Below are 24652 nucleotides of genomic sequence, written 5' to 3' on the forward strand. Positions count from 1 at the left end.
GCCTTGTCCAGTCACCAAATCCCTAATAGGTACATATTTCCAAGTGAATATGGGTGGGTAACCAATGTTTCCATTACCATGGACTAGGGAAAATGACACAAAAGGTTACCCTAAGTTCGGTTCATATTCATCATTACTAGGGAAGCTAATAGGATGAATGAACATGGTAGACATCAATTAAATTGCATGCAATGCATGTGTTATCAAGCAACATGTGTGAGGATTGTTCCCCACGTTTGGAAAAAGTAAGATAGACACCCTTGTACACCCTTGTACTTTTAGTACATTGGCCTTGTACACTTAGTGTAAATGCCTTGTCCAGTCACCAAATCCCTAATAGGTACATATTTCCAAGTGAATATGGGTGGGTAACCAATGTTTCCATTACCATGGACTAGGGAAAATGACACAAAAGGTTACCCTAATTTCGGTTCATATTCATCATTACTAGGGAAGCTAATAGGATGAATGAACATGGTAGACATCAATTAAATTGCATGCAATGCGTGTGTTATCAAGCAACATGTGTGAGGATTGTTCCCCACGTTTGGAAAAAGTAAGATAAACACCCTTGTACACCCTTGTAGTTTTAGTACATTGGCCTTGTACACTTAGTGTAAATGCCTTGTCCAGTCACCAAATCCCTAATAGGTACATATTTCCAAGTGAATATGGGTAGGTAACCAATGTTTCCATTACCATGGACTAGGGAAAATGACACAAAAGGTTACCCTAATTTCGGTTCATATTCATCATTACTAGGGAAGCTAATAGGATGAATGAACATGGTAGACATCAATTAAATTGCATGCAATGCGTGTGTTATCAAGCAACATGTGTGAGGATTGTTCCCCACGTTTGGAAAAAGTAAGATAAACACCCTTGTACACCCTTGTACTTTCAGTACATTGGCCTTGTACACTTAGTGTAAATGCCTTGTCCAGTCACCAAATCCCTAATAGGTACATATTTCCAAGTGAATATGGGTGGGTAACCAATGTTTCCATTACCATGGACTAGGGAAAATGACACAAAAGGTTACCCTAATTTCGGTTCATATTCATCATTACTAGGGAAGCTAATAGGATGAATGAACATGGTAGACATCAATTAAATTGCATGCAATGCGTGTGTTATCAAGCAACATGTGTGAGGATTGTTCCCCACGTTTGGAAAAAGTAAGATAGACACCCTTGTACACCCTTGTACTTTTAGTACATTGGCCTTGTACACTTAGTGTAAATGCCTTGTCCAATCATCAAATCCCTAATAGGTACATATTTCCAAGTGAATATGGGTGGGTAACCAATGTTTCCATTACCATGGACTAGGGAAAATGACACAAAAGGTTACCCTAATTTCGGTTCATATTCATCATTACTAGGAAAGCTAATAGGATGAATGAACATGGTAGACATCAATTAAATTGCATGCAATGCGTGTGTTATCAAGCAACATGTGTGAGGATTGTTCCCCACGTTTGGAAAAAGTAAGATAGACACCCTTGTACACCCTTGTACTTTTAGTACATTGGCCTTGTACACTTAGTGTAAATGCCTTGTCCAATCATCAAATCCCTAATAGGTACATATTTCCAAGTGAATATGGGTGGGTAACCAATGTTTCCATTACCATGGACTAGGGAAAATGACACAAAAGGTTACCCTAATTTCGGTTCATATTCATCATTACTAGGGAAGCTAATAGGATGAATGAACATGGTAGACATCAATTAAATTGCATGCAATGCGTGTGTTATCAAGCAACATGTGTGAGGATTGTTCCTCACGTTTGGAAAAAGTAAGATACACACCCTTGTACACCCTTGTACTTTTAGTACATTGGCCTTGTACACTTAGTGTAAATGCCTTGTCCAGTCACCAAATCCCTAATAGGTACATATTTCCAAGTGAATATGGGTGGTTAACCAATGTTTCCATTACCATGGACTAGGGAAAATGACACAAAAGGTTACCCTAATTTCGGTACATATTCATCATTACTAGGGAAGCTAATAGGATGAATGAACATGGTAGACATCAATTAAATTGCATGCAATGCGTGTGTTATCAAGCAACATGTGTGAGGATTGTTCCCCACGTTTGGAAAAAGTAAGATAGACACCCTTGTACACCCTTGTACTTTTAGTACATTGGCCTTGTACACTTAGTGTAAATGCCTTGTCCAGTCACCAAATCCCTAATAGGTACATATTTCCAAGTGAATATGGGTGGGTAACCAATGTTTCCATTACCATGGACTAGGGAAAATGACACAAAAGGTTACCCTAAGTTCGGTTCATATTCATCATTACTAGGGAAGCTAATAGGATGAATGAACATGGTAGACATCAATTAAATTGCATGCAATGCGTGTGTTATCAAGCAACATGTGTGAGGATTGTTCCCCACGTTTGGAAAAAGTAAGATAAACACCCTTGTACACCCTTGTACTTTCAGTACATTGGCCTTGTACACTTAGTGTAAATGCCTTGTCCAGTCACCAAATCCCTAATAGGTACATATTTCCAAGTGAATATGGGTGGGTAACCAATGTTTCCATTACCATGGACTAGGGAAAATGACACAAAAGGTTACCCTAATTTCGGTTCATATTCATCATTACTAGGGAAGCTAATAGGATGAATGAACATGGTAGACATCAATTAAATTGCATGCAATGCGTGTGTTATCAAGCAACATGTGTGAGGATTGTTCCCCACGTTTGGAAAAAGTAAGATAGACACCCTTGTACACCCTTGTACTTTTAGTACATTGGCCTTGTACACTTAGTGTAAATGCCTTGTCCAGTCATCAAATCCCTAATAGGTACATATTTCCAAGTGAATATGGGTGGGTAACCAATGTTTCCATTACCATGGACTAGGGAAAATGACACAAAAGGTTACCCTAATTTCGGTTCATATTCATCATTACTAGGAAAGCTAATAGGATGAATGAACATGGTAGACATCAATTAAATTGCATGCAATGCGTGTGTTATCAAGCAACATGTGTGAGGATTGTTCCCCACGTTTGGAAAAAGTAAGATAGACACCCTTGTACACCGTTGTACTTTTAGTACATTGGCCTTGTACACTTAGTGTAAATGCCTTGTCCAGTCACCAAATCCCTAATAGGTACATATTTCCAAGTGAATATGGGTGGGTAACCAATGTTTCCATTACCATGGACTAGGGAAAATGACACAAAAGGTTACCCTAATTTCGGTTCATATTCATCATTACTAGGAAAGCTAATAGGATGAATGAACATGGTAGACATCAATTAAATTGCATGCAATGCGTGTGTTATCAAGCAACATGTGTGAGGATTGTTCCCCACGTTTGGAAAAAGTAAGATAGACACCCTTGTACACCCTTGTACTTTTAGTACATTGGCCTTGTACACTTAGTGTAAATGCCTTGTCCAGTCATCAAATCCCTAATAGGTACATATTTCCAAGTGAATATGGGTGGGTAACCAATGTTTCCATTACCATGGACTAGGGAAAATGACACAAAAGGTTACCCTAATTTCGGTTCATATTCATCATTACTAGGAAAGCTAATAGGATGAATGAACATGGTAGACATCAATTAAATTGCATGCAATGCGTGTGTTATCAAGCAACATGTGTGAGGATTGTTCCCGACGTTTGGAAAAAGTAAGATAGACACCCTTGTACACCCTTGTACTTTTAGTACATTGGCCTTGTACACTTAGTGTAAATGCCTTGTCCAGTCACCAAATCCCTAATAGGTACATATTTCCAAGTGAATATGGGTGGGTAACCAAAGTTTCCATTACCATGGACTAGGGAAAATGACACAAAAGGTTACCCTAATTTCGGTTCATATTCATCATTACTAGGAAAGCTAATAGGATGAATGAACATGGTAGACATCAATTAAATTGCATGCAATGCGTGTGTTATCAAGCAACATGTGTGAGGATTGTTCCCCACGTTTGGAAAAAGTAAGATAGACACCCTTGTACACCCTTGTACTTTTAGTACATTGGCCTTGTACACTTAGTGTAAATGCCTTGTCCAGTCACCAAATCCCTAATAGGTACATATTTCCAAGTGAATATGGGTGGGTAACCAATGTTTCCATTACCATGGACTAGGAAAAATGACACAAAAGGTTACCCTAATTTCGGTACATATTCATCATTACTAGGGAAGCTAATAGGATGAATGAACATGGTAGACATCAATTAAATTGCATGCAATGCGTGTGTTATCAAGCAACATGTGTGAGGATTGTTCCTCACGTTTGGAAAAAGTAAGATACACACCCTTGTACACCCTTGTACTTTTAGTACATTGGCCTTGTACACTTAGTGTAAATGCCTTGTCCAGTCACCAAATCCCTAATAGGTACATATTTCCAAGTGAATATGGGTGGTTAACCAATGTTTCCATTACCATGGACTAGGGAAAATGACACAAAAGGTTACCCTAATTTCGGTACATATTCATCATTACTAGGGAAGCTAATAGGATGAATGAACATGGTAGACATCAATTAAATTGCATGCAATGCGTGTGTTATCAAGCAACATGTGTAAGGATTGTTCCCCACGTTTGGAAAAAGTAAGATAGACACCCTTGTACACCCTTGTACTTTTAGTACATTGGCCTTGTACACTTAGTGTAAATGCCTTGTCCAGTCACCAAATCCCTAATAGGTACATATTTCCAAGTGAATATGGGTGGGTAACCAATGTTTCCATTACCATGGACTAGGGAAAATGACACAAAAGGTTACCCTAAGTTCGGTTCATATTCATCATTACTAGGGAAGCTAATAGGATGAATGAACATGGTAGACATCAATTAAATTGCGTGCAATGCGTGTGTTATCAAGCAACATGTGTGAGGATTGTTCCCCACGTTTGGAAAAAGTAAGATAAACACCCTTGTACACCCTTGTACTTTCAGTACATTGGCCTTGTACACTTAGTGTAAATGCCTTGTCCAGTCACCAAATCCCTAATAGGTACATATTTCCAAGTGAATATGGGTGGGTAACCAATGTTTCCATTACCATGGACTAGGGAAAATGACACAAAAGGTTACCCTAATTTCGGTTCATATTCATCATTACTAGGGAAGCTAATAGGATGAATGAACATGGTAGACATCAATTAAATTGCATGCAATGCGTGTGTTATCAAGCAACATGTGTGAGGATTGTTCCCCACGTTTGGAAAAAGTAAGATAGACACCCTTGTACACCCTTGTACTTTTAGTACATTGGCCTTGTACACTTAGTGTAAATGCCTTGTCCAGTCATCAAATCCCTAATAGGTACATATTTCCAAGTGAATATGGGTGGGTAACCAATGTTTCCATTACCATGGACTAGGGAAAATGACACAAAAGGTTACCCTAATTCCGGTTCATATTCATCATTACTAGGAAAGCTAATAGGATGAATGAACATGGTAGACATCAATTAAATTGCATGCAATGCGTGTGTTATCAAGCAACATGTGTGAGGATTGTTCCCCACGTTTGGAAAAAGTAAGATAGACACCCTTGTACACCCTTGTACTTTTAGTACATTGGCCTTGTACACTTAGTGTAAATGCCTTGTCCAGTCACCAAATCCCTAATAGGTACATATTTCCAAGTGAATATGGGTGGGTAACCAATGTTTCCATTACCATGGACTAGGGAAAATGACACAAAAGGTTACCCTAATTTCGGTTCATATTCATCATTACTAGGAAAGCTAATAGGATGAATGAACATGGTAGACATCAATTAAATTGCATGCAATGCGTGTGTTATCAAGCAACATGTGTGAGGATTGTTCCCCACGTTTGGAAAAAGTAAGATAAACACCCTTGTACACCCTTGTAGTTTTAGTACATTGGCCTTGTACACTTAGTGTAAATGCCTTGTCCAGTCACCAAATCCCTAATAGGTACATATTTCCAAGTGAATATGGGTGGGTAACCAATGTTTCCATTACCATGGACTAGGGAAAATGACACAAAAGGTTACCCTAATTTCGGTACATATTCATCATTACTAGGGAAGCTAATAGGATGAATGAACATGGTAGACATCAATTAAATTGCATGCAATGCGTGTGTTATCAAGCAACATGTGTGAGGATTGTTCCTCACGTTTGGAAAAAGTAAGATACACACCCTTGTACACCCTTGTACTTTTAGTACATTGGCCTTGTACACTTAGTGTAAATGCCTTGTCCAGTCACCAAATCCCTAATAGGTACATATTTCCAAGTGAATATGGGTGGGTAACCAATGTTTCCATTACCATGGACTAGGGAAAATGACACAAAAGGTTACCCTAATTTCGGTACATATTCATCATTACTAGGGAAGCTAATAGGATGAATGAACATGTTAGACATCAATTAAATTGCATGCAATGCGTGTGTTATCAAGCAACATGTGTGAGGATTGTTCCCCACGTTTGGAAAAAGTAAGATAGACACCCTTGTACACCCTTGTACTTTTAGTACATTGGCCTTGTACACTTAGTGTAAATGCCTTGTCCAGTCACCAAATCCCTAATAGGTACATATTTCCAAGTGAATATGGGTGGGTAACCAATGTTTCCATTACCATGGACTAGGGAAAATGACACAAAAGGTTACCCTAAGTTCGGTTCATATTCATCATTACTAGGGAAGCTAATAGGATGAATGAACATGGTAGACATCAATTAAATTGCATGCAATGCGTGTGTTATCAAGCAACATGTGTGAGGATTGTTCCCCACGTTTGGAAAAAGTAAGATACACACCCTTGTACACCCTTGTACTTTTAGTACATTGGCCTTGTACACTTAGTGTAAATGCCTTGTCGAGTCACCAAATCCTTAATAGGTACATATTTCCAAGTGAATATGGGTGGGTAACCAATGTTTCCATTACCATGGACTAGGGAAAATGACACAAAAGGTTACCCTAATTTCGGTTCATATTCATCATTACTAGGAAAGCTAATAGGATGAATGAACATGGTAGACATCAATTAAATTGCATGCAATGCGTGTGTTATCAAGCAACATGTGTGAGGATTGTTCCCGACGTTTGGAAAAAGTAAGATAGACACCCTTGTACACCCTTGTACTTTTAGTACATTGGCCTTGTACACTTAGTGTAAATGCCTTGTCCAGTCACCAAATCCCTAATAGGTACATATTTCCAAGTGAATATGGGTGGGTAACCAATGTTTCCATTACCATGGACTAGGGAAAATGACACAAAAGGTTACCCTAATTTCGGTTCATATTCATCATTACTAGGAAAGCTAATAGGATGAATGAACATGTTAGACATCAATTAAATTGCATGCAATGCGTGTGTTATCAAGCAACATGTGTGAGGATTGTTCCCCACGTTTGGAAAAAGTAAGATAGACACCCTTGTACACCCTTGTACTTTTAGTACATTGGCCTTGTACACTTAGTGTAAATGCCTTGTCCAGTCACCAAATCCCTAATAGGTACATATTTCCAAGTGAATATGGGTGGGTAACCAATGTTTCCATTACCATGGACTAGGGAAAATGACACAAAAGGTTACCCTAAGTTCGGTTCATATTCATCATTACTAGGGAAGCTAATAGGATGAATGAACATGGTAGACATCAATTAAATTGCATGCAATGCATGTGTTATCAAGCAACATGTGTGAGGATTGTTCCCCACGTTTGGAAAAAGTAAGATAGACACCCTTGTACACCCTTGTACTTTTAGTACATTGGCCTTGTACACTTAGTGTAAATGCCTTGTCCAGTCACCAAATCCCTAATAGGTACATATTTCCAAGTGAATATGGGTGGGTAACCAATGTTTCCATTACCATGGACTAGGGAAAATGACACAAAAGGTTACCCTAATTTCGGTTCATATTCATCATTACTAGGGAAGCTAATAGGATGAATGAACATGGTAGACATCAATTAAATTGCATGCAATGCGTGTGTTATCAAGCAACATGTGTGAGGATTGTTCCCCACGTTTGGAAAAAGTAAGATAAACACCCTTGTACACCCTTGTAGTTTTAGTACATTGGCCTTGTACACTTAGTGTAAATGCCTTGTCCAGTCACCAAATCCCTAATAGGTACATATTTCCAAGTGAATATGGGTAGGTAACCAATGTTTCCATTACCATGGACTAGGGAAAATGACACAAAAGGTTACCCTAATTTCGGTTCATATTCATCATTACTAGGGAAGCTAATAGGATGAATGAACATGGTAGACATCAATTAAATTGCATGCAATGCGTGTGTTATCAAGCAACATGTGTGAGGATTGTTCCCCACGTTTGGAAAAAGTAAGATAAACACCCTTGTACACCCTTGTACTTTCAGTACATTGGCCTTGTACACTTAGTGTAAATGCCTTGTCCAGTCACCAAATCCCTAATAGGTACATATTTCCAAGTGAATATGGGTGGGTAACCAATGTTTCCATTACCATGGACTAGGGAAAATGACACAAAAGGTTACCCTAATTTCGGTTCATATTCATCATTACTAGGGAAGCTAATAGGATGAATGAACATGGTAGACATCAATTAAATTGCATGCAATGCGTGTGTTATCAAGCAACATGTGTGAGGATTGTTCCCCACGTTTGGAAAAAGTAAGATAGACACCCTTGTACACCCTTGTACTTTTAGTACATTGGCCTTGTACACTTAGTGTAAATGCCTTGTCCAATCATCAAATCCCTAATAGGTACATATTTCCAAGTGAATATGGGTGGGTAACCAATGTTTCCATTACCATGGACTAGGGAAAATGACACAAAAGGTTACCCTAATTTCGGTTCATATTCATCATTACTAGGAAAGCTAATAGGATGAATGAACATGGTAGACATCAATTAAATTGCATGCAATGCGTGTGTTATCAAGCAACATGTGTGAGGATTGTTCCCCACGTTTGGAAAAAGTAAGATAGACACCCTTGTACACCGTTGTACTTTTAGTACATTGGCCTTGTACACTTAGTGTAAATGCCTTGTCCAGTCACCAAATCCCTAATAGGTACATATTTCCAAGTGAATATGGGTGGGTAACCAATGTTTCCATTACCATGGACTAGGGAAAATGACACAAAAGGTTACCCTAATTTCGGTTCATATTCATCATTACTAGGGAAGCTAATAGGATGAATGAACATGGTAGACATCAATTAAATTGCATGCAATGCGTGTGTTATCAAGCAACATGTGTGAGGATTGTTCCCCACGTTTGGAAAAAGTAAGATAGACACCCTTGTACACCCTTGTACTTTTAGTACATTGGCCTTGTACACTTAGTGTAAATGCCTTGTCGAGTCACCAAATCCTTAATAGGTACATATTTCCAAGTGAATATGGGTGGGTAACCAATGTTTCCATTACCATGGACTAGGGAAAATGACACAAAAGGTTACCCTAATTTCGGTTCATATTCATCATTACTAGGAAAGCTAATAGGATGAATGAACATGGTAGACATCAATTAAATTGCATGCAATGCGTGTGTTATCAAGCAACATGTGTGAGGATTGTTCCCCACGTTTGGAAAAAGTAAGATAGACACCCTTGTACACCTTTGTACTTTTAGTACATTGGCCTTGTACACTTAGTGTAAATGCCTTGTCCAGTTACCAAATCCCTAATAGGTACATATTTCCAAGTGAATATGGGTGGGTAACCAATGTTTCCATTACCATGGACTAGGGAAAATGACACAAAAGGTTACCCTAATTTCGGTACATATTCATCATTACTAGGGAAGCTAATAGGATGAATGAACATGGTAGACATCAATTAAATTGCATGCAATGCGTGTGTTATCAAGCAACATGTGTGAGGATTGTTCCCCACGTTTGGAAAAAGTAAGATAAACACCCTTGTACACCCTTGTAGTTTTAGTACATTGGCCTTGTACACTTAGTGTAAATGCCTTGTCCAGTCACCAAATCCCTAATAGGTACATATTTCCAAGTGAATATGGGTGGGTAACCAATGTTTCCATTACCATGGACTAGGGAAAATGACACAAAAGGTTACCCTAATTTCGGTTCATATTCATCATTACTAGGGAAGCTAATAGGATGAATGAACATGGTAGACATCAATTAAATTGCATGCAATGCGTGTGTTATCAAGCAACATGTGTGAGGATTGTTCCCCACGTTTGGAAAAAGTAAGATAGACACCCTTGTACACCTTTGTACTTTTAGTACATTAGCCTTGTACACTTAGTGTAAATGCCTTGTCCAGTTACCAAATCCCTAATAGGTACATATTTCCAAGTGAATATGGGTGGGTAACCAATGTTTCCATTACCATGGACTAGGGAAAATGACACAAAAGGTTACCCTAATTTCGGTACATATTCATCATTACTAGGGAAGCTAATAGGATGAATGAACAGGGTAGACATCAATTAAATTGCATGCAATGCGTGTGTTATCAAGCAACATGTGTGAGGATTGTTCCCCACGTTTGGAAAAAGTAAGATACACACCCTTGTACACCCTTGTACTTTTAGTACATTGGCCTTGTACACTTAGTGTAAATGCCTTGTCCAGTCACCAAATGCCTAATAGGTACATATTTCCAAGTGAATATGGGTGGGTAACCAATGTTTCCATTACCATGGACTAGGGAAAATGACACAAAAGGTTACCCTAAGTTCGGTTCATATTCATCATTACTAGGGAAGCTAATAGGATGAATGAACATGGTAAACATCAATTAAATTGCATGCAATGCGTGTGTTATCAAGCAACATGTGTGAGGATTGTTCCCCACGTTTGGAAAAAGTAAGATAGACACCCTTGTACACCCTTGTACTTTTAGTACATTGGCCTTGTACACTTAGTTTAAAAACCTTGTACACTTGCAGAAATTCCACATAGATACAACAAAACTAGTGCATATGGCCAGGTTAACCACGTTCCAATGTCATGGCTCACTGAAAAGGGGAAAAATGACACCAAATCGAGGTTCCTATTCATCATAAGCGCGCTATCTCATCCAATGAATGTGTACGAAGGGAAATGAGGAATGTCCCCCTTGGAAAAAATAAATGAGCAAGCAATTTTTTCAAAAGCATTTGAAATCCTTCAAGATAGGCACCCTTGTACACACTTGTACAGTTAGCACATTTGCTTTGTACACTTAGTGTAAATGCCTTGTCCAGTCACCAAATCCCTAATAGGTACATATTTTCAAGTGAATATGGGTGGGTAACCAATGTTTCCATTACCATGGACTAGGGAAAATGACACAAAAGGTTACCCTAATTTCGGTTCATATTCATCATTACTAGGGAAGCTAATAGGATGAATGAACATGGTAGACATCAATTAAATTGCATGCAATGCGTGTGTTATCAAGCAACATGTATGAGGATTGTTCCCCACATTTGGAAAAAGTAAGATACACACCCTTGTACACCCTTGTACTTTTAGTACATTGGCCTTGTACACTTAGTTTAAATGCCTTGTACACTTGCAGAAATTCCACATAGATACAACAGAACTAGTGCATATGGCCAGGTTAACCACGTTCCAATGTCATGGCTCACTGAAAAGGGGAAAAATGACACCAAATCGAGGTTCTTATTCATTATAAGCGCGCTATCTCATCCAATGAATGTGTAGAAATGTAAATGAGGAATGTCTATGAGGAATGTCACCCTTAGAAGAATAAAATGAGCAAGCAATTTATTCAAAACCATTTGAAATCCTTCAACATATGTAGCATTGTACACACTTTTACAGTTACCACATTTGCATTGTACACTTAGTGTAAATGTCTTATACAATGCCAAAAATTTGACATACCTAAAACTAATAGCGTGCATATGGGTGAGCTACCATGTTCCAATGTGATGCCTAAGGGAAAATGGGGAAGGGAAAAGGGGGAAGTGAAACCCAATATAGGTTCTTATTCATCATTATTGTCGTTGGTCATCCAATCAACATGTATGAAGTAATAAAATTGAAGGGGATCAGTGCGTGATCAAGGAATGTGTGTGAGGGAATGTTCCTCATCCTTTCAAAATGGAAATGATTTTAAAACATTGCAAATACTTCAACATAGGTACATTTGTACACCCTTGTACATTAAGCACAGGTACCTTGTACACTTAGTGTAAATGTCTTGTACACAGACATAAATTCCATACAACCACTACTGAATGTATACTCATGCATAGGTTAATCATGATTGCAATATTTTGGTTAATAAAATAAGGAAAAACTGAAGTCTCAATTTGTTCCCTATACTTTTGTAACAATACAAGGAAATTAAATAATAGCAATTTGTCCATTAATGTGAAGTTATTCGAAGTTAATTCCAACTTTCTAGCTAGAATTCAAAAGAAGATTATATGTTAAGCATGGCAAATTATTATTCAAACATATATTTTATTCAGTAAAAAGCATGCCTAAAGATGGGTTCCATTCAACTAGTGAACAGCTTTTTAAACATCACATGTGGCACCAGGCCTAACAATTGTCTACAATTTACGAGGAAACTCTGAAGAAGACCAAAATGCTTCTAACTGTGGCTCACTTTTAGAGTACTCACCATTTTCTCATCCAGCCAATTCTTCAGAGCCAAACAGGGAGACATTATTTTCTTTTGTCTGCAATTCTCCTTCTCATCCATTCTCTCCTAATCCAGAATTTTCATTTCTAAACCTGCTTCAATTTAATGCCAATGATTAGCAATTTCAAGCTTCCTGTTTATTCCCATAAACACTAAATATTTCCAATTAAAATTACATGAGATAAATGTGGATGACATTTACACCAAACTAATTGGGCACAAATTAATTTTTTAATTCATTTTTTGCAAGAAGATACATTGCTCAACGAAATAAGAATTGTTTCAGATACTAAACAAAAAAACGAGAAAGGAAAAGTTGGGTCGAGTGGCCTAAGACAAGAAAAATATTCAAAAAGAAAATTTAGGAATTCAAGCAGAAACTAGTAAAACAAAATCAATGCCATTTGTTTTACTTGTTAATAGGAAATTAATACATAGTCAATAGTAGTAGGTACTTGTTAGCTGTCCAATCTGTGGAGTGTATCATCTCCACCCCTTCTTTCCTTCTGTAACATCAAAGATTAGGCCAAAATTTAGATTACATTCCGAAGGACTTTATTGGTAGAATCCAGGTGGTGTGTATGATTAAACCCCCCCCCCCCTGCTAACATTCTCAATCCTAGTAAATTTCCAACCTTCACTGCTGAAAGAAAGGACCTCTCACCTACCTAATCTATACCCAGAAACCAATCCAGAAACCAATAGAAAATGACAGGGATTAATTGTTACCAATATAAAATTCTGGGTTTAGTGTGAAAGGGGGAGAAAGAGGACAATTTTTCAAGTTGGATCAGCAAACCAATGTTCTGAGTACATTCAACACATAGAGCATATGCCAAACACAACAACAATTATTCTTTTTTTTTTTTGTTTTTTGGCAATCCAATAGAAATACGGAACTTAAATTCTAGAAGTGAAAAAATGGAAGAATGCAAAACAATCTCAGAATAGGGAATGGATATTAAGCTGCTTCCTTGAGCTTCTTTGTGATGCCAGCAATGTACTTCCCCTGGTGGAAACCTTGCTCCAATTCGAGCTCAGATGGTTGTCTTGAGCCGTCCCCGGCGTAAGTTCCTGCACCGTAGGGACTCCCACCTTTCACCTTCTCCATCTCAAATGCTCCCATTTATTCTGTCTGGACGATGATGATAAAATACCTACAAACGCCTCAACTTGATAAAATCAAAATATCAGCAAATAATTCAGACCCCCATCATTTGGATTTGGGAATGATCGTTGATAAAATACCTACAAAAGCTTTTTTGAAATCCTCACAATCCTTGGCTGCTGAAGAAAGTGATTGGGGGACAGTTAAGGTCGGCATCGTTTGTGCGTATGTTGTTTACAGAGGGAGAGAAAATGGTAGGAAGATTTAGAATTTTCACTCTGGTGACATGGCATTTCACGTTTACCAGCTGTGAAACCCATTATTTTACAACAATTTGAGTTGGAAATGTAAAGGGCATTTTCGTCTGTTAACATTTGATATCCTTATCATTAATTAGGTCAGTTAGATGAACCATTTCTTAATTTTTGGGCCCAGCTGGGCCCAAAACACAATTCTCCCATTGATGAAGTGGGGAAGCAGTACATAAACCAGCCACAAGTGATCTGACTCCACCTTTCCCTTAAGATGATTTGGACAAGTGTAAACACCTAAGGAGGAAGAAGCGTGATTGGATGTGGAATAGAACAAGGTACATGATCTCCAAAAAAGACCAAAAAAATCGGCAAGTGACACAAGACCCGGCCTGGGAACAGTGACAACACACAAAGCAAGACCCAGGAAGTTGGAATTAAACCAATTTGGAGGTAGCTCTGCTTTTACTTCAGTCCCTGAGCTCTGGTACCTTATCCAGTCTGGTATTCTACTCCCAAAAATAACTGCACTGAGTGCAGGAACTAAAAGGCCATCCTGTAGAATGAACATGATGAGGATGTTAGCAGAGATAGAAATTGCTTGCTGCTTTACTATCTTAAATCATTGGACATTTATTTTACACTACCACAAATGAAATTAAATTGTGCATTATTTAGTGGGAAATTGAATTATGATATACCGGAGGAAAATCTCACCCGATTTATTGGGCAATAGATATGTTCCTTCAATCTGACAGTCATTAGTAGGGAGCCAAATGATTGATTTGAGATTGTTTCCAATGATGTGCAATTACGAGCCATTATACTACGTATGCTTGTTGGAAGCTCTGGCAGTGCTTGCAATCTTTTACAATTTTCCAACCCAAGCATTTTCAAGCGAGGAAGTCGGTTGATATTTGAAGGCAGAGTAACAAAGTTGTTCTCACTTAAATCTAAATCTTCCAGTGAAGATAAGAAGCCAAGACTATCAAGAGTTGCTCCATCTGATATATTGCAGGCACTTAGGCTTAGAGTTTTTAAGGAGCTTAAACTTGACAAAGGAGACAATACGAAACTATTGAAATTTGAACTTCTTCTTGGCAACAACCATGAAGTAGATAGTGGTGGTCCTTTACATCCCTCAAAGGATAATATTTCAAGGTTTCTCAATAGCAGTTCCATCCGCACAAAACTCCTTCAACATTTCTAAGTTCCCAAAATTCTCAAGTAACTCTTCAAATTTCGAGCAACCACAAAGAATAAATATTTCAAGGCATTTCAAATCACAAATGCAACTTGGAAGACTCTTGAGCATTTTGCACTTTTTCAAAACTCAAGAAATTGAGTTTGTTCAAATCTCCAAGGGATGGGTGAACCTTATACAAAGATATACAACCTTTTAAAACTAACCGTTCAAGGTTGGTAACCCTTGAGAAATCCAGGGTTTCTGTTAAGAATTTGGAGTGCTTGAGATTCATGAACTTCAAGTTTTCAAGAACCTGCAGTGAAAGAAACAAGGCTTAAGAAGATGATTTTTCATGAACGCTACATACAATCTAAATAAAATAACATGGATAAATCATAGCGATACCTTGGTCCCTTTCCAAAGTTGTTTTATTTGGCTATAAGGCATGCTGAGGTCAACAAGATTCTTGAGGTTAAAATCATTGGGCAGTGATTTCAAAGGGTATTCATACCAATATAGGTGCCTCAGTTTTTCTCAGTGAAATTTAAAACCTTGGGAAAAGTGCACTTTACACTTCTCTCTTTTGGAGTCCATGAGAAAATTCAATGTATAGACTTTGAGCAATCTGAGCCTATTCATCGGTGCAAAAGCTTCATTAGTGAAATTTATCTCTTTCAAACTGGACAAGTCAAGGGATATTCCTTCAACGTCTTTGGTTCCCTAGCAGGAAAGAGTAATGGATAAGTGAGCAAAATCATATACATACTAAACTACGCAATTAAACAAAGTTGGTACTTCCTAAGTTGCACTTTAGACCAACCTAATTACCTATATATATATATAAAAAAAGGGTTTATACATTTGTCTCTTACCGTATTTTTTGTCAATACATGATTTACATCATCATGAATCCACAACCTGCTGTGTTTTCCAGGTTCCTTAGGAGATGCTTCACGAACAATTTCCCAACCCATTTTTTGTAACAAATTGTGTATCATCAATTTATTCTCAACAACAGATATAAGAGACTTCTCAATGAGAACTCTTATTCCAATATCAGGGAAGAAACCACAAGATCTTAATATTTCCATTACATAATCTTTATCATGCCCTTGAAAGAAACATGCGATGTCCAAAAATATATCTCTCTCGTTATCTTCCAACCCATCAAAACCTACTCGAAGCACATCTTGAATTTCCTTCTTAGGAATTTTTTTTAGTTTATCCAACTGACTTTCCCATTGCCGTTTGCTCTTATCAAATAAAAATGAACCTAAAACTTGAAGAGCTAATGGAAGGCCCTGAGCATAAACCACTATACATTGAGAGAGCTCCACATAATCATCTATAGGATGGGCTTTTTTAAAGGCATATCGACTGAAGAGCTCAACTGCATTATCATCATTTAATTTTTCAACCTCATACACTTCATTTACCCCATGTGTAACTAGCAACTGCTTATTCCTTGTTGTTATGATGATTCTACTTCCGATACCAAACCAACCATGCTTCCCAATCAAGTCTTCTAATATTTTTGAATTGTTCACATCATCAATGACGATGAGAACCTTTTTAGAACAAAGCAAAGCCTTTATAGAGATGCATCCTTTTATATTTAGATTTTCATCTTCCAATAGTTGAGAAAGAAATTTCTTTTGCAAGCTAAGGAAATCTTGCTTTTCCAAATAATCACTGACATTTTCAAGAAAGCAGCAAGCTTCAAATTCATGAGAGATTTGGTTATAAACAGCTCTGGCAAGGGTTGTTTTACCTATGCCTCCCATGCCCCAAATCCCCACCATGCGAACATCTAGAGACTCGGTAAATAGCAGGGATTTTATTTCTCGTATGCTAGATTCTATTCCAACTAGGTTCTGATCAGCATAATTTGAGGATCTACTAAACAATTTATTCCAAATATAAGTGGCAATTCCCTTGATAAGCATAGGCTCATGCCTGCCAAATTTGAAGCATAAACATGAAATTAGTTCATCACTCAAAAAGAGAAAGGTAAAATTAAAGTAAACAAGATAATTAATGAACAGATAAGCAAAGAGCATATATTGAAATTAGTGATATGAGGATGAAGATGATGATGGGAAAGCTGTAGAGAATTACTTATTCCTGGAATCCCAACCGGATAAATTGGCAACTTGAGTGAGAGCATCCCTCCAAATCGGCACCCTCTCCATAGTTCTCAAATTTTCTTCATGTTTAGCCAGTGCTTCTCCAAATTTTCCGTTGTGATGTCTTACATGCGAGGGATCCACATCGTAGAAAATGGGGAGAACCCTCTGTCCCATGGTTCTCATGCACTCTAGAATCTTCACCAGCTCCTCCAAACACCACCCGGAAGATGCATAATTTTCTGACAAAACAATGAGAGAAAACTTGGAGTTTTGAAGAGCCGCAACAAGCGCAGAAGATATGACATCACCCCTCTCAAGCTTGTCATCGTCAATGAACGTGTTGATTCCTTTGGTGCGTAGCTCCTTATAGAGATGGGCAGTGAAGCTTTTGCGGGTGTCTTCTCCTCTAAAGCTCAGGAACACGTCATAGCTCCGTTGGAAAGAAGAAGAAGAAGAAGAAGAAGAAGAAGGATCAGCCATTACGAGGTGGCAGAGAAGATGGATTCCGAAATTTGAGTTGTGAAAGTCAAGTCTGAGCAAAACTCGCAGAGTGTAAGGAACAGGCAGTTTCTGCAACAAGTAAATTAAATGCCTGTAAGATCATCGAAGACAAAGGGTCCCTGTTGACCCACCTGCTTTCTAGACCATTATTTATTTATTTATTTTATCTCAACATGCTATAAGAGAATTTATTTTTAAGTGAGGGATATTAAAATATTAGTTGTAATAATAAATATTTTGTATAAATTAAAGTTTATTATTTTTTTCATTCAAGTAGACGAATTATATTTGGGTGGTTGGGGTATTAAGAATTTACAGGTAGAATAGACAATTGTGTTTTGGTTGGTTCAGCTATTAAGCATTTATTGGTAGACTTGCCAACAATATTTTTAAAGTTGGGTGGTTGCATCGCCAATCAGACACCTCATTTTTTAAATTATTATAACAATGGTAGGTTAAATTGACCGATTGATTGTTTTTTTCTTTTTTTTCTTGCCATTTTTCACCGACATACGACTGATGCGTGATAATTTCGATGCCACGTGATTCATTTCTTTCTTTATTTTTTGTCTGATAGAAAATTTTAATATATTAATGATTAACAAAGTAATAGAATTTTTTTTCATTCAAGTAGACGAAATATGTTTGGGTAGTTGGGGTATTAAGAATTTACTGATAGAATGGACAATTGTGTTTTGGTTGGTTCGACTATTAAGCATTTATTGGTAGACTTGCCAACAATATTTTTAAAGTGGGATGATTGGATCTCTAATCAGACACCTCATTTGTTAAATTATGGGACAATTATGTTTTGGGTTAGCTGAACCCAAAAATTAACATTTAGTCCATATAACTTACATAATTAATAGAAATGATATAAGATGTTAAGAGACCAATATATCGTTCAAATTTTCATATATTACGTTTTAAAGATATAAAATAGTGATGGACTAAAATATCCAATGACCTTTCACATAAATTTTTTTAAAATTTGGACTTTAACAATTTTCACACCATTATTCACGCAACCATAATAATTCTATTTTAATAATTTGGATTTTTCATTGTTTTTAATTTTTTTTTATAAATAATTGAAAATTAGCATTATTTTCTATTTTAAATTATAAATAAAGAAAAATTATATTCAAAAACTATTTTAAAAAATAATTTCTAAAAAAAATGGTAATATGATTTATATTTTTTATATATTTTTTTTAAAAAAGTATTTAATTAAAAACTAAAAACTATTTTTAAAAATAAAAATTGAAAACGTACTATTTTTTATATGAAAATAATAAAAAGAATTAAATTTTATTCATTGATTATCCATTTTTATTTTTTTATTAGTTATTTTAATAAAAAAATAAAAAAATAAAATATATTTATAATTAAACAAAAGAATTGGTTAATTATGTGTTTTTTATGTGACTATCGTTTACATGAAAAATAATTAAATAACCAAATTATATATATTTATTACTCTTTTTAATTTTATTTTTTTATTTATTTTTTTCTAATAAATTTTTTTAATATATCCATAATTAATAAAGTAATAGAAAATCTTTTCATTTAAGTAGACGAATTATATTTGGGTGGTTGGGCTATTAAGAATTTACGGGTACAATGGACAATTGTGTTTTGGTTGTGTAGACCCCCATTTTGGGGCTCGGTTTCATGCAGCTTGTTTTGCCAAGTGTCGCAACCCCAGGAGACCACATGGCGTCTTTTAATTGGCTGCTATGGAATTAGATATTGCTTTTTGAGGAGCTATCAAGAGGTGACACCTGGAGGAGGAGATGCAGGGTGCGTTCAGAGTCTGTTAGAGGGGGAGCGTCTCCTGCAGGTGGGGTGGTGCTTTTTTCAGGGAGGAGAGAGGAGTGCCTTTTGGCTGCTAGAGAAGGAGCGTATCTGCAGGAGAGAGGGGTGCGTTTCTGTTGAGGAGCAGCAGGCCAGCTGCAGGAGGAGGAGCGTTTTTGGCTACAGGGTGGTGGTGCTTTTTAGGGAGGCTTTTTCAGAAAGGTGAAGAGATTTTTTTTTTGGGGGGGAGCTTGAGGGGGATTTCTGGAGCTGGGGGAGGAAGCAAGCTAGAGAGGGAGATTCACGGGAGCTAGAGTGGGGGGTTTTTGAGAGAGATTTTGGGGTGGAGCATTGGATATAGAGAGAGCAGCGAGTGACAGCCCAGGACTTGGGTTGAAGAAGAGATTTTCAGGTATGGCCATTTGTGGTTTTTCCCGTATATTCTCTCATCTTTCATATTTCTCCTGTCTGATTCTCTATGATTTCATCTCTGTTTGTTGGGTTGCATTGTTTTGATGATTATTGGTTTAATATTTGAGGGGTTTGAGGCCTTTTATGCTCTGTTCTATTAAACATTTTCCACCTGAATCCACTAATGGTTGGACCTATGGATAAAGTAATGAGATGGGTTTAACACGTTCGTTAAAGGCTTCATGATTCTTTTTCCCGTTGCTATCTTCTTACCTCCTTGTCTTTCCTCCTGAAGATACCTTCAAGGTTTTGAGATTGGAAGAAGCCGGCTGTAGCTAAATCCGATATTATGGTAAGATGGTTGGTGGTCCCAGTCTCCTGCATTGATTCATTCTAGAGGTTGACTCTACCCCTGATGATCTTGAGATGCTGTGACGCCTATATGTTCTGAAATGAAGCTTTAAAGGTAGCCAATATGGTGGAGGATAGATTATGTTTTGGTGATGAGTTTCAGCCATGAAGTTCCATAAAGGCTCAGTTGGTTCAGGGACACCATTTGGAATTTGTTGGTAGCCTAGTCGTGTGTATAAGAAGTATTCAGTGGGTCTTCTCCTTAAATGACTTCGTTACCGAGCATTCAGTCACCATAAGTTACATCCAAAGTTGCTACCAATGACCAAAGAGAGGCCTCTGAATCATTTCTGAACCTGTCCGGGCAGTCTTCAACTATGCTAATGTCAAATGAGTTCGCGATACTGTCAGACCATGTTTTGAAGGTCCACGTTGTTCTGTCAGTAGGCCGAGCACCTAAAATATGCGTCATAATCTCTAGAATTTTCAATTAATTCTAGAGTCATGTGGAGTAAGGCGTATCGGAATATGCACAATGGCAGTCTTCATAGCCACCCAATTGTGAAGCATAGCAGTCCGGTGTCGAGGAAATATCACAATGGTTCTCATCAAAATGCAGGGAATTACGGAAGCTTACCTCGAACCAACTTTGGAAATTATGGTCCTCGTTGTCCCTATAGTTCGAGCCTAATTTCTCATGCTGCTCAGCTTGGAAAGTCAGAATAATGCAATTTACAGTGCTCATGTCTTTCTGAAAGCCTGAAAAGTCGCCAACCAGATCAGGAGTTTATTTGGAACAGTGCAGCAGTTGGTCTAATTCAGTCTTCCTTTTTCTGGGGGGCAATCTACTCACTCAAATTCTTGGAGGCGTATGGGCAGATAAACTTGGTGGGAAGCTAATATTGGGTTTCGGAGCAATCTGATGGTCAGTGGCAATAGTTTTGACACCTGTGGCTGCAAGGATTGGACTTCCTTTCTTACTTACAATGCGTGCTTTCCCTATCTACACTCTCCCATGCTGTTCACATCCTTTCTTTCACACCTATCAAGCCCGTTTCTATCACTCCACTTCCACTCATCCAACTAATCCATACCCATGCTTCTCTCATCACCTTCCATCCCTCATGCCCCTTATAACTCCATATTTCGTTACTCATCCCATTAATTAAATACCCATGCATTTGTTAAATCATTTTTCAGCCATCCCACTCATTGTTCATGCACATACCCATCTAATCCTACCACTACAACCTCTTCTTTCCCTGCATCCTCACACTCCACCCTACCTATCACTCATCTATCCAACTCATCTCTCCATTCCGTATACCCGTCACCCACCATTCATCCCTCATAATTTCATTACCATATTCCAATGGTCACCTATTCATCTCTCCTGCTACTCGGTCCACTAAAGATGCCCATATCTTTCAAACCCATCATGCCTATATTTTCACACCACGTAACCTTCATGAGGAATTCATGGAAGCTTCAGCTACTGGCACTGATGTGGGCACGATTATACAGTTTGGTGTGGGATTCTACCCAGCTTACTTGATGTTTGAGAAGGTGATTATTACTATCGAGCACAATGGTGATGAATAATATGTCTAGAAGTCACAGGTTGGTGGCTCATTTGCTGACTAAGGATACTACTTGTGCACGCAAGAAATGGCTTCAGAGTGGCATATCCGATGACATAGAATGGTGGGATTTGTATTCACAACTCCTCATATGATGACTTCAGACGATCAAAAGACTTCAGTGCACTCCCAAGTATTGGTCAACATCAGCCGTCTCGTTAGTTGCATATAGCAAAAATGACCGATGCAGCACCTGCTTTCAAGATTGAAAAATGGCTTGCCAAGATGAGATCAGAGTGGTCGGCATACCTTGTTACAGATGCAATGTCGAGCAGCTTTGGGATTATTTATGTGACTGTTATGACAGTTTACTACCGGTTTTCAGGCAAATATGATATTGATGAGTTTGATGCAAGTGCTGAGGTCAACAAAGAAATTGATGCCAGACCTGATAGTATGAGCGGGGAACCATGAGATTCATGTCGTGGAAGCTGATGCTAAGGACTATAGAGGGCCTCCACCAGCTCTACTGTTCGAGCCTGGTGAGCTTCATTCACGGCCGTTTTGGAGAGCTGGGATTGTCGAGTGCATGGCTACCTTCCTCTTCCTCTACGTCATCATCTCGACTATTATAGGTGTCGTCAAGTCCCCCAACTGGTGTGCTTCTGTTGGTTTTCAAGTGCCCAGGTGCAATCTATGGCGCGAGTATGGAAAAGGGGTTTCAGAGACATGACTTTGAGATGCTGGGTGGTGGAATCAATGCCGTGGCTTCTGGCCATCCCGAGCTTGCTGGGCTTGGTGCTGAGATAGTTGGCACTGTCATTCTTGTCTACCCTGTTCTCTCTACAATTGAGGCCAAGGGAAATGTCAGAGACTCACATGTTTCAATTTTGGCTCCTCTCTCAATCGAGTTTGCAGTGCTCTTGGTTCATCCAGCAACCATTCCCATCACCGGAACTGGCATCAATCCTGCTAGGAGTCTCGGGGCCGCCATCATCTACAACAAGGGAAATGCCTGGAATGACATGTGGATTTCCTGGGTTGGACCCTTCATTGGAGTTACACTAGCTATCCTGCAGCCACGTGTTTCATGCAGAATGTTTGGAGTAGTTGACTCCAAATCAAACCTCTGAGGTAGGTATGCATGGCCACCTCTAGCATGGCCACTTATTGAGCCATGTACCACCCCCTCAAACTTTTTCCCTTTGATTTCAAAATAATAATTTCCAACCCCGGTTTGAAATGATTTTCCAACTTTTGGTTTTTAAATGTTTTCAAGTCATCAAATTTTCCATCCTTAGGGTTTTCAGATACCAACATCTCATTTTTAATAAAATTTGGTCGCCATTTTCTTTTTGGCAGGCCACTTTCGAATTTTCTTTGATTTTCAAAATGTTTTAAAATAAGTGTGAATTTATTTTTCGTAATTCTTGGTGATAGAATTTACGAAATTAATTCATACAAAAATAAACGGGCTTTGGTGGGGACCCCACATCAAATAAATTTTCATCAAAATAAAAGTGAATTTGAAATAATACCATGCATGATATTGGTGCTTCTTTATCTGGTTGGGTGATATGAGTGATATACTTTGTGTTTATTACTATGCACTAATCCCCTTTTGTGATAGCGCGTTGCCGTTTGCTGATCAGGTATGCATCCACTTCCACTTCGGTTATCCTCTATTGCATATTTTGATATTCATATGTGCATGATTGATTCGAGTATCCATTGTTTCCCTCATCATTTGCCACATCAGCTTCATTTTATTAGTAGAGACCCGTCTTTAGGGACTTAGAGGGGTGCTACGGTCTTTACCGTACCTTCCCGATAAGTAACCTGACCCCCGAACCCGATCCGGTTTTTCATAGACCACTTTTTCCAAAATAAGGAGTCACACTTAGGGTTTTTCTTTCTTATTTTGTTTACCCTTTAAAAATAAAACAAAAATAAGTGGCGACTTCAAGTCTTTTTCTAAAAAAAAAAATCAAATTTTCATTAAATAAAATAAAAAGCGAGTTTCGCCATCGAGTGGGAAATGCATGAGCCGAAATGCGGGGTCCACAGGTTGGCTCGGCTATTAAGCATTTGTTGGTAGACTTGCCAACAATATTTTTAAAGCCCGGTGGTTGGATCTCCAATAAGACACCTCATTTTTAAAATTATTATAAGAATGGAAGCTTAAATTGACCGATGAATTGTTTTTTCTTCTTGCCATTTTTCGCCAACATACAACTGACACGTTGATAATTTCGGTGCCACGTGATTCATTTCTTTCTTTCTTATTTTTTTTTTCAAAAATCTTGCAATTGGCTCACTTACCAGCCCACGCATTGCGCTCACTTAAAAGGTAAAACCCCGAGCTTGGGAGAACCCCCACCACCAACCCACCAACCATGCTTTTACATTATAAACCGAACATATACGTTCGTTATCAGCATTACATATATAAACCATATATGTATATAAACAAATATAATATATAAATAAAATAAAATTATTATAAATAAATTAATTTTGGTTATTGTGTTAAATACAAAATAAATATAAATTTATGAATAAAATTATCAAAATTTTAAAATAAAAAATGCTTCTACAAATTATCATCATTTCTTCTATATTATTATATACATTTAAATTTTTGACCTATCGATATTTTGTGTCAAAATATTCGTATCTCTGATATATTCGTAAAATCAAAGTACCAATATATTCATAATTACC

The 24652-nt window shown here is 37.8% G+C and overlaps 2 protein-coding genes and 1 pseudogene across 2 annotated transcripts; 1 reads left to right on the top strand and 2 right to left on the bottom strand.

The window, feature by feature from the left end:
- Positions 1–13740: 13740 nt before the first annotated feature.
- Positions 13741–15259, bottom strand: LOC132253172 (disease resistance protein RPP2B-like). The gene is made up of 3 exons (XM_059734594.1): positions 14691–15259; positions 14171–14529; positions 13741–13771 (listed from the first exon to the last, which is right to left on the bottom strand). Exons 1-3 carry the CDS (start codon positions 15153–15155, stop codon positions 13741–13743), a joined length of 855 nt encoding a protein of 284 aa, XP_059590577.1. The 5' UTR covers positions 15156–15259.
- Positions 15260–15590: 331 nt separating this feature from the next.
- Positions 15591–17908, bottom strand: LOC100246498 (disease resistance protein RUN1). The gene is made up of 3 exons (XM_019217879.2): positions 17278–17908; positions 16032–17115; positions 15591–15879 (listed from the first exon to the last, which is right to left on the bottom strand). Exons 1-3 carry the CDS (start codon positions 17766–17768, stop codon positions 15694–15696), a joined length of 1761 nt encoding a protein of 586 aa, XP_019073424.1. The 5' UTR covers positions 17769–17908; the 3' UTR covers positions 15591–15693.
- Positions 17909–22165: 4257 nt separating this feature from the next.
- Positions 22166–23494, top strand: LOC100251644 (aquaporin PIP1-2-like; annotated as a pseudogene).
- Positions 23495–24652: the final 1158 nt, after the last annotated feature.

The sequence above is a fragment of the Vitis vinifera genome, chromosome 18 (genome assembly GCF_030704535.1).
Source record: "Vitis vinifera cultivar Pinot Noir 40024 chromosome 18, ASM3070453v1".
Classification (NCBI taxonomy): Eukaryota; Viridiplantae; Streptophyta; class Magnoliopsida; order Vitales; family Vitaceae; genus Vitis; species Vitis vinifera.

Bases quoted from the DNA above. Each gene is read 5' to 3' on its own strand.
- LOC132253172 (XM_059734594.1), bottom strand. From the start codon at position 15,155: ATGGAACTGCTATTGAGAAACCTTGAAATATTATCCTTTGAGGGATGT. The intron at 14,530-14,690 runs GTGAGATTTTCC...TTCATTCTACAG, and splicing joins TCTATTGCCCAATAAATCGG to GATGGCCTTTTAGTTCCTGC. The intron at 13,772-14,170 runs GTTTTGGGCCCA...AGGCGTTTGTAG, and splicing joins TTCATCAATGGGAGAATTGT to GTATTTTATCATCATCGTCC.
- LOC100246498 (XM_019217879.2), bottom strand. From the start codon at position 17,768: ATGGCTGATCCTTCTTCTTCTTCTTCTTCTTCTTCTTCTTTCCAACGG. The intron at 17,116-17,277 runs GTAATTCTCTAC...CAAATTTGGCAG, and splicing joins GGTTGGGATTCCAGGAATAA to GCATGAGCCTATGCTTATCA. The intron at 15,880-16,031 runs GTAAGAGACAAA...CTTTCCTGCTAG, and splicing joins ATGTATTGACAAAAAATACG to GGAACCAAAGACGTTGAAGG.